This window comes from Zalophus californianus, chromosome X (assembly GCF_009762305.2).
Source record: "Zalophus californianus isolate mZalCal1 chromosome X, mZalCal1.pri.v2, whole genome shotgun sequence".
Lineage (NCBI taxonomy): Eukaryota > Metazoa > Chordata > Mammalia > Carnivora > Otariidae > Zalophus > Zalophus californianus.
In genome coordinates, this window is record NC_045612.1 from 31,000,383 (window position 1) to 31,013,328 (window position 12,946).

The following is a 12,946-nucleotide window of genomic DNA, read 5'->3' on the forward strand; positions in this document are numbered from 1 at the left end:
GCAGGGAGCCCGATGTGGGACTCGATCCCGGGACTCCAGGATCATGACCTGAGCCGAAGGCAGTCGTTTAACCAACTGAGCCACCCAGGCGCCCTCCCCTGTGGCTCTTAACCAGCGCTTCTGAGACCTGAGCTGCATCAGCATCCCCTGAAGGGCTTGTTCAAACACAAGAGTGCTGGGCTTATCCTCAGAGTTTCTGATTCAGTAGGTCTTGGATAGAGCCTAAGAATTCCTGAGTGATGCTGATGATGCTGTTGTGGGGACCAAACTTCGAGAACCAACCACTGCTCTAAAGCAGTGTCTGGGCCCAGGCTCAGCAGCACCATCTGGCCTCCAGGCCAGCTAAGCCATGCAGGAGGTTTCCTTCAAAACCATGTTGTAGGGCGCCTGGGTGGCTCAGTAGGTTAAGCGTCTGCCTTTGGCTCAGGTCATGATCTCGGGGTGCTGGGATTGAGCCCCGCATTGGCTCCCTGCTTAGTGGGGAGCCTGCTTCTCCCTCTGCCCTTCCCTCTGCCCTTCCCCCTGCTCGGGCTTTTTCTCTCTCTCAGATAAATAAATAAAATCTTTAAAAAAAAAAACCCAAAACACCCCCCCCCACCCCCTGCTCGGACTTTCTCTCTTTCTCAAATAAATAAATAAAATCTTAAAAAAAAACCATACTCTAGAGCAGCACTGTCTAATAGACATATAATGCAAGTCACATGTGTAATTTTAAGTTTTCTAGTAGCCACATTAAAAAGTAAAAAGAGGGGTGCCTGGGTGGCTCAGGCAGTTAAGCATCTGACTCTTGCTTTTGGCTCAGGTCATGATCTCAGGGTCATGGGACTGAGCCCCACGTCGGACTCTGCGCTTAGCACAGAGTCCGCTTGTCCCTCTCCCTCTTCTTCTCACCCCTCCCCGTCAAGTAAATAAATAAAATCTTTTAAAAAGAGTAAAACGAAATGGGCAAAATTAGTTTTAATAGTATATTTTAGCTCAATATATTATCGTTTCAACATGTAATCCATATGAAATAATCAGTGAGTTAATGTGACATTTGTATACTTAACAGCACATATCAAATTAGACTAGCCATATTTCATAGCCACGTGTGGGTGTAGTTACTAATGTCGTGGACAGTGTAGCTCTAAAGACCTGACTTACATCTCTCTCCTTACAAAAAGTGTTTTAAACTTGACATTTTATTTTATTTGGGGCTGTAATAAACTAATTTAAAATAGGCTCACCAAATGGTGTGGAAAGTGATACCTTTCAGTGAAGGTACGGTGGGCCAAAACAAAGAGGAAAAAGAGAGATTTGAGTCAAGATAATTTAACTAAGTAAAATCTGCCTACATTCCAGTGTATTAATTTAAAACAAACTTAGTTTTAACTAGAACAAATGCTGTCAAATATATCTGTCAAACGTAAGAGAAGAGTCGTATTTCATTGGATATCACTTTTTGCGTGATGCAGTTTGGAATGACATCGGTGTTAATGAAATTCCCGTGGGCTTCTAAAAAATGAAAAACCTAAAAATAATGAACAACACATTCTTTCTTCTTTCTTCATCTTCTTTCTTATGTGCCAACTGCGGGATGAAATGAGAGAAAATGAGCAGTTAGGCAGCATTAACCAGCACCAGTGACTTTCTAAACCTGTGAAAACAGCCCTGTGTACATGTGCTGCCTTTGTGTGCTGGATCTCAGCAAGTGGAGGACAGCACACTCTCCTCTTGTCACCTGTGCCCTTGTGTATAGGGTGCTCGGGCAACCCATGGCTTCAATTCTGTGATCATACCGACCTTGTCTCCCTCTTGCCTAACTCCGTAAATGCTTCCCCCACCCCACCTTGAGAGGCCATTCTGGAATTTACGGAAATCCCTTCACCTTAAAATCCTCTGCTCATTCCACAGATGATACTCCCTTACTCTCCCAGACCCTCGGTCTCCCTATCTACCATACAAGAATGAGGCTGTGATTATGAAATACACAGCTGTGAAAATGCAAAAAAAAAAAAAAATGTTAATCATTTCAATACATTCAAAGACAAGATACACCTCAAGACTTAATTGCCAATTCAGTGATAAGTCATAACCATACTATGACTAAGTTTCCTTGGACTGTCACATAAAATACAAAAATCTACACCTGAATACTTAGGTATTAATCATTAAGTGTGGTCCTCCTTGAAATTCTTGACTTTTTGCTCTTTGTATGTAATCACCTTCGCAAAGGCATTGTCTCTCCTAGTAAGTACAAGGGGGTACATTTCCATGGCCCAGTAATGAATGTCCAACTAGTGCACAGCCCAGCCACTTTCACTGCTGCTTCTGCTAACCGTTCTCTAAACAAACATTGGTCTCAGTTGCTGATACAAATTACCACTTGTTAGTAGTCTTCCAGGTAGAGGACAAAAGACCTCACAAGAACGAATGAGCAACCATGAAATATATTTCAGAATATACTGTACTTTCTATTACTAGGTACGTGAGTATTCTATTAATGTTCTAAGCAGGTAAAACTGAATTTTTAGACTAATTTTAAACACGCTTAATTTACTGGGAGAATTGAAAAAAAGAAATAAGACTGTCAGTAACAGGTAAATGCCAGGAATGGGGCGGGGGGTGATGTGCAAAGCTGTACCGATACCTGGATTTTCTGGGCCTGTTCTCTGTTGGGGCAGATGCTTTTTAGTCGGGTCCTTCTTGTTTTTTGTTGAACTTGTCTTTTCCTTCGTCCCTTTCAGAGTCGTGGGCCCCAGACTTCTCATACTGATATTTAGTTGTTCCTTTGGTAAAGAATGATACAGACTTTGGAGCAGACATTCACAGGGAAAACCATCCCGATGCGTGATGAATAGTGACACCCAGTACTCTACCCAGAGGACAAGCAGGAGGATCGAAGGAACTCGGAAAAGGAGAGGTGGGAAGCTTCCCATAGGTTGATACGACCCCTCCATGGCCCTCACCGTTCTGCCGCTTGATCACTTACTCTCACGGTGACATTCTTAACAGTCAGTCACCCTGCCACCCTGTGCTGCTATTTCGGGCCCTTCTGAGAAGAAGGGATCAGAATCATCAGGGTCTGCTGCCTTCCGTAAGTTTTTGTCAGAGATTTCTCGCAAAGATGTTGTGCCGCAACGACACATTCTATGGTGAAGCTCGTTAGCTCCTCAACCCCTGAATATTTCACTTGTACCAGGCGCTCGCGGGTCAGTTCCTAATGATCGGGGACGAACTTTTGGAGACTCTTGACAGTTTTAAAAGCCCCGCACAGAAACGAGGTGTGCCGTTGGCTCGCTCTAGTCCTTCAGGCCCCGGCCCCCTGCGCGGACAGCCGCCTGCGGCTCCCGCGCTGTCCCGCGGCGCTCAGCCGTCTCAGCCGAGGCTGCCAGGGGGTCTCACGCCTCCTTCTCAAAGTCGTAGGTCCCTAGGGCGTGGGGCTCCCGCTTGGGCCCTCGGCCTTGGGTTTGGGGGAAGCCCGACCCCGGCTTCGGTGCCCGGGCCGCCCGCAGCCCCCGCCCCCCGGGCGTGCCCGGCCCTCCTCACCCTTGGTGGTCGCCCGGACCTCCTCAGGCTCCTGGTCGGGCTCCTCCGCCGTCTCCCAGGCGGCCTCCTCCTCGGACGAGCCCTCGGACTCGCGGGCCATGGCCGGTGCTGCCCGCGCCGGCGGGGCGGCGGGGGGCGCGGGGTGCCCGCGGGGGCCGCGGGGCGGCCAGGCCCGGGGCCGGAGCGTCAGGCGGCCGCCAGGGGGCCGCACGAGGATGTGGTCGTTGTAGTAGACGCGGCGCAGCAGCGAGTGCACCAGTTCCAGGAACATGAAGCGGAAACCCACCATGGGGAACTGGTGGGCGTCCACCAGGTTGTCCAGGCCCTCCTGCGGCTGCTCTGCCCCACCCTCCTCCGCCGGCCCGAAGTCCGAGTCGTCCTCCTCGGCCGCGGCGCTCCCGCCCTCCCGGCCGCGGGCCAGACCCAGAGCCAGCGCAGCGTCCCCGAGGCCTCCCACGGGCCCCGCCACTTCGACCACCTCAGTCCGGGGGAGCCCAGACTCGAGGGCCACCTCCATTCGGGGGAGGGGCCCGGACTCGAGGGCCACCTCCATTCGAGGGGGCCCAGACTCGACGGCCACCTCCATTTGGGGGGGCCCAGACTCGAGGGCCGCCTCCGTTCCGGGGCTCCCGGTCTCGAGGGCCACCTCCATTCGAGGGGGCCCGGAGTCGACGGCCACCTCCATTTGGGGGGGCCCAGGCTCGAGGGCCACCTCTATTCCAGGGGGCCCGGACTCGAGGGCCACCAGCAACTCCCCGAGGCCTCCCACGGGCCCCGCCACTTCGACCACCTCCATCCGGGGGAGCCCAGACTCGACGGCCACCCCGATGCCGCCTCCGGCCTCCGGGGCCCACGCCCCCGCCACGCGCACGGGGCTCTCCTGGCCACCCGGGGCCCCGCCTGTATCCCCGGAGGCGGACATGGCACTGAGCAATACCTCGCTGGGGCGGCGACCAGGCCGAGGCGACGCCAACGGCAAAGATGGTGGCCCCCGAGGGGGCTGCCGCAGACTGGAGGCCGTGGGCAGCGGGGCCCGACGCGAGGTGGACTGGGCGGCCGAGGAGCCGGCCACGGAGGGGAGGACAGTCTGTGGCGGTGCCTGAGGAGGCCCGCGACGGGAAGGGAAGGGGGTGGATGTCACCAGCGGCCCACCCAGCCCTCCGCTCAGGTGACAGTGGACAGGACTACAAAGGTCCCCCTAGAACCGTGACTGGGGGCGGGGACAGAAGCTTCAACAATGGGCCGCGGCCCGCTGCTGGACCTCCAGGCTCATTTGTCGAGAAGCAAGGATTGACATGCTCAGCCTCCAATGAGTGACCAAGGCCCTTAGGTTCTAGGGTTGCTCGTGGTTACCTCCCTGTTCTTCGAGGCCTGAGGGTCCTCCACGACTCTCAGGTCCACACGACTCCTGTCCCTTTAATTTTACCAGTGTCTGAAAAAGTATAGTGGTCCAATACATCCACCACCTACGTTGGGAACAGAGAGTGAACATTTGGGTTTGGGGAAGCTCAGAGGTAAAGATGAGACCATCACGTAGGTACTTATATAAAAAGAGAGAAAACAAAAATTTTTTTAAACGTTTTATTTATTTGACAGAGACACAGCCAGAGAGGGAACACAAGCAGGGGGAGCGGGAGAGGGAGAAGCAGGCTTCACGCTGAGCGGGGAGCCCGAGGCGGGGCTCGATCCCAGGACCCTGGGACCCTGACCTGAGCTGAAGGCAGATGCTTAACGACTGAGCCACCCAGGCGCCCCAGAAAACAAATTTCCACAAATATTTGATTGTTGAAACTAAAAATATAATAATAATTGCATACAGTTTTTTTTTTATAATAAAGGCCTATTAATGAGAAGAATGGATTCTTTCGGGAGAATAACATTTTAATTGGGATTCACAGTGTTCTCTCTCATCAAAATTGATTGCATATGTTCATCCGTTGATCTCTAATGAGGTTTTCCATAGTTCATCTTTGCAAATGTCTTTTCAGAGATATTGGCAAATATCGATGTCAACCCATTAGGTCAGTACTTCTAAATACTGATATCAATCCCCAAACATATGATTTTCATTGAGCCTATTCATCACTTGGAAGACATCTATAGAATTCCATTAGAGTCTTCTTTTGATATTTGCTTTTATCATGTCATTACATTGCAGATTAATCACTTCCATTCGAAGTTTTTGGGGAAGCTCTTCAACTGCACAGTTAAGTGGTTTTGAAATATGAAAATTTCCTTTGTACTTGCACAGCGGTCTGAAAAAAGCTGCTGGAACTATGGTCTGAGCTTGGATACATATCCATGGCAAATCTGTGTGAGAATAGAGATCTCGCTTACTTTAACTTTTGACAGCATGGAAAGTATATAAAGCAGCCTGACATTACTTTGATTCAAACAATGTTAGTTGTCATTGAAATGACTTTGCCACAGTATAAGTTTTGTATATAAGCACTGCTTGCCTTGTAGTTTTAGTTTGAATTCATTAAGAAATATTACCAAATCCACAACAAAAGCTAATTTCCAAAAACATCCAGTGTTCAATAATAACAGTTGCAGGAGATTTTTCTCAATCAAAAATAATTCAGTCTCCACCTCGAGCTCAAAAAAAAAATCACACACACTCACACACACTCACACATCCATTTACTACTGTGAAGCCATCGAATTGCTGTATGATAGTGCAAGTCAGGATATCCAGCTTCCATTTCTGACAGAGGTTCCCAGAACTGCAGTGGTTAAATTCACGAGAGTGAATGAAGTTCCCCATTGATTTAGGAACGCACGAGATATTCAAGCATCTTCAACGTAACTGCTGATAAACAACATCATGAATGACCATTAGAGTTAAAGACCTTATATTTTCACAAGTTTTTGAATACTTGTTCGCTAACCCTTTTCCTGCTCCACACATATTTTTACCATCAGTTGTAACACATCATAGCAGATTCCACTTCGGGGTATCCTCAGGGTTTTTTCTTCAAAAATATTCTCCCCAGAGTAGTTCCCTGCCGACTGTCCATAGATACTAATTCTTCAGTCACTTTACTTATTGTATTTATTTATTTTTATTATTGTCTTCAGTCACTTTAAACTCAACAGTCTCCAGCCTCTCAGTCCTGCTCTGCTCAGGACTGAGAGGCTGTTATTGCTAAATTCCTGGGATGGCAAGTATGACATTTTTGACAAGGTTTGTTAGTGCAAGTACTCCCCAGACAGTCTCGGCCAGGTCTTGAGACTCAAAGCTCCCCCAAAGTAAATAATGCTCTCTGGCTGGCTACATCTCTCAAATCTCTCGAGAAAAGCCCATAGCTCTGCCACTGGGCCTCCCAAAGATGAGCTCATTAGGAAGTTGTCATTAAAAAACGATGGCTATGAAATGATTGGAGATTACTGTGACTAGCCATTTCAGAGCTGAGTCACTGGGGGCTAAATCACACACAAGGGACAGTAGTGCGAGTATAGGCTTTGATGCTAAAACAGTGCTTCAGTCCATACAATGAAAAGTGGGCTTCCATTCTGCGTCCAGGTTACCTCCAAGTCCCTTACCCCTGACCCCAATTTAACAATAAACTGCTACATGGCTTAACACCATCAGAGTCCATTCTCTGTGCCACTCAGCATGCAGTGGACACGGAACAGCTAACCCGAAGACATTTAAGGAACTCAGACAAACCACTGTCAAAATACTTAGTAATACATGTCCACTATTGGTAGAAAAGCATGAGGGATATGCTGGCCTTTATATAGTGATTTTTGCCTTTTCTTTTTGTCATTTTATTGTCAATAAGTTTAGCCATCGGGTAAGCACCTTATTCATGAGTGAGCACAACGCTTCACTGCATCCAACTCATCAGAAAATTTCTCTACCTCTTATGATCAGAGATGAGAAACCTCACAATAGTTCTATAGACGTGTTAAGAACAATCCTGTCCAATGCACTCTGCCCTTCACAAAACCCATACATGAAGAGAGTCCCAGAAGCACAATGCAAAAAACCCCCCAAAAAACAAAAAACAAAACCCACCACCAACTCAGCATTGACTCCTCAAATAAAGGACAACTTAGCCATATTAAAAACATCTGATGACTCAAGAAGCTCCAGGACATAAACCGCAGGCCCTAGTCATTCAATCATTCACCAAGCATGTATTGGAGGACCTACTGTATGCCTGGAGTTATGCTAGTGAGTCCCCGTTCACGGATGCCTCAGACTCAGGGCTTGCCCTAGTTCATGGTCTAGATGAACACAGGTGGCAAGTGCTGAAACAGGGAGGAACGCAAAGTGCTATGGGAGTACGGGAGAGAGAATGATTAGGTGGCGGGGGGGAGGGGAGGGGATCGGTGCCTGAGAAGGTGCTCAAGAGGAGGCATCTCACCTGGATTCTGAAGGATCCTTAGTTTACCTAGTAATGAAGCACGGCGAGGGAGGACTAGGGAGGGAGGTCGCTGCAGGTACAGGAAACAGCATGAATAGTACAAGAGGGGTGTGTGTGTGTGTGTGTGTGTGTGTGTGTGTGTGTACCTGTCCAGGGAATTAAATGGCTCCAGCATGGGCAGAGAGGCAGATAGGCCTGGAAAGCAGATTGAGGCCCTAACTACTACTACTACTAATTAATTATTACTACTAATAATTATTACTAAGAAAGTCTTTTACTTCCTATATAAGCACATATCCCTCTTTGTGCCACCATTCCCTTCCGCTCTCCCCTAGCATGCTGCCTCCCACACTCTTCACCTCCTACCTAAACCCATCAGCTGTATTCATGAGGTCACGCATTTACACATCTACCACATTTATTGGGTACCTTCCAATGTATCAGTGCCGTGTCTCATTGGAACTGTCATGTGTACCTGTTCTTGTTTGACCCGTGCAACCCAAAGATGGCAGAACTGTCCATGGTCCCCATCCTAGGGCCTCCCCCACCAGCACTCCTGTGCCCTTCTGGGGGGTGGGGGAGGGAGTTAAGATCTCTGGAAGCCAAGCTCTCCCAGCTGCACGCAGTGTCAGCGTTCACATAGATTTGCCAAGACTGTATTTACTCAGTCATATCCTCTCCAGTTGCCTCCTTCACTGATCAGCAGGGTTGAAACACGAGATGATGACTGCTGTCAATCATGAAGACTCTGGGAAAGAAGTGTGCACCCGGAGCCTCTTCTTTGCTCAGGGAGGAGGGACAGGGCCCTAAGGATGCCATGGAGTGAGCGGCTGTCAAGGAGAAACTATAGCTATGAAATGACAGGAGTGAGGAGAACCCTGGAAGAGATGGTCCTCTCCCCGCCCCACCCCCGGCGCAGCAAGCCGTCTCCCCCAATGGTTTGAGTTGGCTCCAAGTATTTGGGAGGGAGAACTAATTAGCACCAGCGAACAGTGGAGAAAGGAAAAAGCTGCGCCTTCAGGAAATAACCTGAAGCAAAACTGAGGGAGGGTCTCCTCCTAGTGACACTGAGACTCTCTTCACGACAAGCATGTGGTCCAGAGGTCCTTGGGACAGTGTCTAGGGCCTCAGTCATCTTCCTGAGCCTTTCCAGGGGTGCAAACTCCAGGGGGTGCCGTCCCCCTGCAGGAGCCTAAAGCCCTCGGGTAAAGGACCTGGAGCCCAGTCCCCCCTCCTGCTGCTGGCGGAAGCCAGGGGAGACAAGGGGACCTTCAGGAGGGCCGGCCTCTCGGGACTGGACCTTGCCGACCCAGGAGGGTCACCGCACAGGCCGGGGACTGGAGCCCAGCGCCTGGGAGTGGGGTGGATCGTCAGCTCTCCATCCTTCCTGGTCCTGGGTGAGGTGGCACCGCCGAAGGCTCTTCTTCCCTCCCAGGCTCACCTAGCTCGTGGGGTTTCCGTCTTCCCCTCCCAGACTCCGTTGTCCTCCCTAACCAGAAGCTCGCAAGTCATTCGGGTGATCTTAACATCCACATGGACCACCTGTTTCTCACCCTGGACTTTCACTTCCATGACTTCCTTCCCTACAACCTTACATCACATATTCATCTCTATGATCAGAGCCTACACTTGCCTTTTTTTTTTTCAATCACTGGAAACTGCTATTGAAACAATTTGTACTCTAGCGCTACAGTTTTGCAGTCCCATCAGACACTTCTTCAATCCATTTTACCTACCAGTTTCCCCCTCTTCATCTGCCTACCATTTTCTTCCTTTGCCTCCTTACCCAGCTTAGAGTTCATCCACTGACTTTTGTCATAACCACTCTGTGGTAGGCAGAATACTGGCCAGGCCAAGATGGCTGCGTCCTCCTCAACCCTGGGACCCTGGGACTCTATGAGGTTACATGGCAAAGGAGAATTCAGGTTGTAGATGGAATTAGGGTTGCTGGTACCAGAGGGGTCTTGTTCCTTCCAGTAGATCCTCTGCACGGCAACCAGTGTGATTTAAATATATATATATATATAAAATATATAAACATATATACTTATGAAAATATATATAAATATATTTTAAAATATATATAAATATATTTTAATATATTGTTTTATATACTTTTATATATTATTTAAAAAATATATATGGGGCGCCTGGGTGGCTCAGTCGTTAAGTGTCTACCTTCGGCTCGGGTCATGATCCCAGGGTCCTGGGATCGAGTCCCGCAGAGCAGGGAGTCTGCTTCTCCCTCTCCCGCTCCCCCTGCTTGTGTTCCCTCTCTCACTGTGTCTCTCTCTGTCAAATAAATAAACAAAATCTTAAATATATATATATATATATATATATATATATATATATATATATATAAAACACAGATTCTTTCACTCCTTCTGCTTAAAAACCTTCACTGGCCTCTCATGGATTAAATGAGATACAAACCACTTCTTCAACCCTGGGAGGCCCTGTGTGATGTGGCCTCTGCCTGCCATTGGTCTTGAAGTTTCCAGAACGCGCGATGCGCTTTCCTGCACACGCAGTTCCATCCGCTTGAAGTCGGCCACGGCAGCATCCCAACCCCGGACTCCCATGCAAGCTTCTGCGGCTTGCTCTGCACACAAGGGCATCCCGCTGAGGCGGACGGTGGGCTGAGTTGGAGCCCACCATCTGCTGTCAGAGCTGCGTGCCCAGGTGTGGGGCTGTAACTGTCCATGGGAAAGAACATTCTCTCTCGGCCCCAAAGTGCCAATGAGCACTTGGCACGAGTCAGCAGGGCTCTGTGTATTCGGAGGGCAGTCCATTGTCCTTTGAGCACAAAGGCACTGTAGGGGTGTCCAGAGGGCCTGCGTCAACTCTTCCCATAGCTGACTCCTCCTTCTCCAAGTCTCAGCTCCAATGTCATCCCCTCCAGGAGGCCTGCTTTGACCTCAGTCACTCTCTACACAGCAGTAGATCTCTTTCCTTCATAGAGCTCATCACCATCTGAAAGGGTAGATTTGCTCGTCTGTCTTTCCCACTGTAAGCTCCGTGAGAACAGGATGGGCCTTCGTCGTGCACAGTAGCGTGTCTCCAGCACCTGATACACAATCACCCACTGAGAGGTGGCAGTTATGAGACAGAAGGAAGGTCCTGAGGAGAGAGTGCATATAAAACAAACTGAGGGTTGCTGGAGTGGTAGGGGGATGGGAGGGAGGGGGTGGCTGGGTGATGGACACTGGGGAGGGTATGTGCTATGGTGAGCGCTGTGAATTGTGCAAGACTGTTCAATCACAGATCTGTACCTCTGAAACAAATAATACATTATATGTTAATTAAAAAAAAGAAATGAAGTTTCCCCCCAAGACAAAAACAAAAACAAAAACAAACCATAGCCACACACACACACACACACACACACACACACACACACACACACACACACACACACACACCCTCCGCTTTTAGGCTCCGGTTCAGTCTGAGTGCACTATCTAGAGATTGCCACTGGGTGGAGAGGTGTGACTGTGTTTTGGAGTAGAGACTGGGCTGTGCCAGTCAGAGAAGACAAACCCGGTTTTGGGGTTTTGGGGTTTTGCTGCTGTCATTTTGTGTTTGCGTGTTTGTTTGGCAACTCTGACCTCAGATCTCATTCCAGGAGGGTTGGCTAGCCAGTGTCTTCAGGAAAGCTATAGTCCTGGTGTCTCCCTTGTCCTTCCAGGTTCACAATAAAAGGACACCTACCTAGAGCTTCCCTCACCTCTCTTCACCCACCCCCACAAAGCTCAGCCACCATTTTCTTGACCTCTTTTTCCCCAACTTCATTGAGATACAATCAAAATAGAACATCGGGCAAATTCAGGGTCTATCATGGGATGGTTGGACATGCGTATGTATTGGGAAATGATTACATTCACTTATGTTAACTAACAAGATTAGTCAACACTTCCAACGTGTCACATCACGACCACTTTTTCTGCTGAGAATGTTTAAGATCCACTCTCAGCAACTTTCAAGTATATAAGGCGTACTGTTAACCTCAGTCACCAAGCTGAACGTTGCAGCCCCGAGACTTACTCATCTTAGAACTGAAAGTTTGAATCTTTTGATCAACATTTCCCCATTTCCCCACCCCACCCCCAGCCCCTGGTAACCACCATTCTACTCTGTTTCCGAGTTCGGCTTTTTTAGAGCCCACATATAGGTGAGAGCATAGAGCATTTGTCTTTCTCTGTCTGACTTATTTCATTTAGCATAATGCCCTCATGGCCCATTCATGTTGTCGCTAATGGCAGCATTTCCTTATTTTTTATGGCTAAATAACATTCTATTGTATATTCCACATTTTCTTTATCCATTCATCCATCGATGGACACTTAGGTTTATTTTCATGTCTTGGTTATTGTGATTCATGCTGCAATGACCATGGGGGTTGAAGAATCTCTTTGAGATAGTGATTTTACTTACTCCAAATATATACCCAGAAGTAGGACGGCTGGGATCACATGGTGGTTGTATTTTTAACTTTCTGAGGAGCCTCCATACTGTTTTCCAGAGTGGCCACACCACTTGGCATTCCCACCAGCAGTGCACGAGTCTTCCCTTTCCTCCACAACCGCCCCAGTCCTTGTCATCTCTTATCTTTTTGGTGATAGCCATTCTAACAGGTGAAAGGAGATATCTCTTTGAGGTTTTGATTTGCATTTCCCTGATGATGAGTGAGTGATGTCGAGCATCCTTTCATGTGCCTATTGCCTATTTGGATGTGTCCCCTGGAAAAATGTCTAGTCAAGTCCTCTGCCCACTTTTAAATTAGACTGTTGGTTTGTTGTTTTTGTTTTTGTTTGCTGTTGAGCTATATGAGTTCCCTATATATTTTGAATATTAACTCCTTATCAGATAGAGGGCTTTCAAATATTTTCCCACATTCCATAGGGCTGTCTTTGCATTTTTTCAATTGCTGCTTTTGCATAGCAAAAGCACTAAAAGGTTTGATGTAGTCCCACTTGTTGATGTTTACTTTTGTCGTTTGTACTTTTGGTTCATATCCAAAAACTCATTGCCAAGACCAA

At 48.3% G+C, this 12,946-nt stretch overlaps 1 protein-coding gene across 1 annotated transcript; it reads right to left on the reverse strand.

Moving 5' to 3' along the window:
• Nucleotides 1-950: 950 nt before the first annotated feature.
• On the reverse strand, nt 951-8,426 carry LOC113930492 (cancer/testis antigen 47A-like). Its single transcript, XM_035725428.1, has 4 exons — nt 8,380-8,426; nt 3,529-4,712; nt 2,630-2,768; nt 951-1,569 (listed from the first exon to the last, which is right to left on the reverse strand). The coding sequence occupies exons 1-3, from the start codon at nt 8,424-8,426 to the stop codon at nt 2,671-2,673; spliced, it is 1,329 nt and encodes a 442-aa protein (XP_035581321.1). The 3' UTR covers nt 951-1,569; nt 2,630-2,670.
• Between the last annotated feature and the right edge of the window lie 4,520 nt (nt 8,427-12,946).

Excerpts from the sequence above, each read along its gene's own strand:
- LOC113930492 (XM_035725428.1), bottom strand. The coding sequence starts at position 8,426 with ATGGACAGTTCTGCCATCTTTGGGTTGCACGGGTCAAACAAGAACAG. Across the intron at positions 4,713-8,379 it reads CACGGGTCAAACAAGAACAG|TCCTGTCCACTGTCACCTGA; the intron begins GTACACATGACA and ends GGACCTTTGTAG. Across the intron at positions 2,769-3,528 it reads GGTCCGGGCGACCACCAAGG|GAACAACTAAATATCAGTAT; the intron begins GTGAGGAGGGCC and ends TCTTTACCAAAG.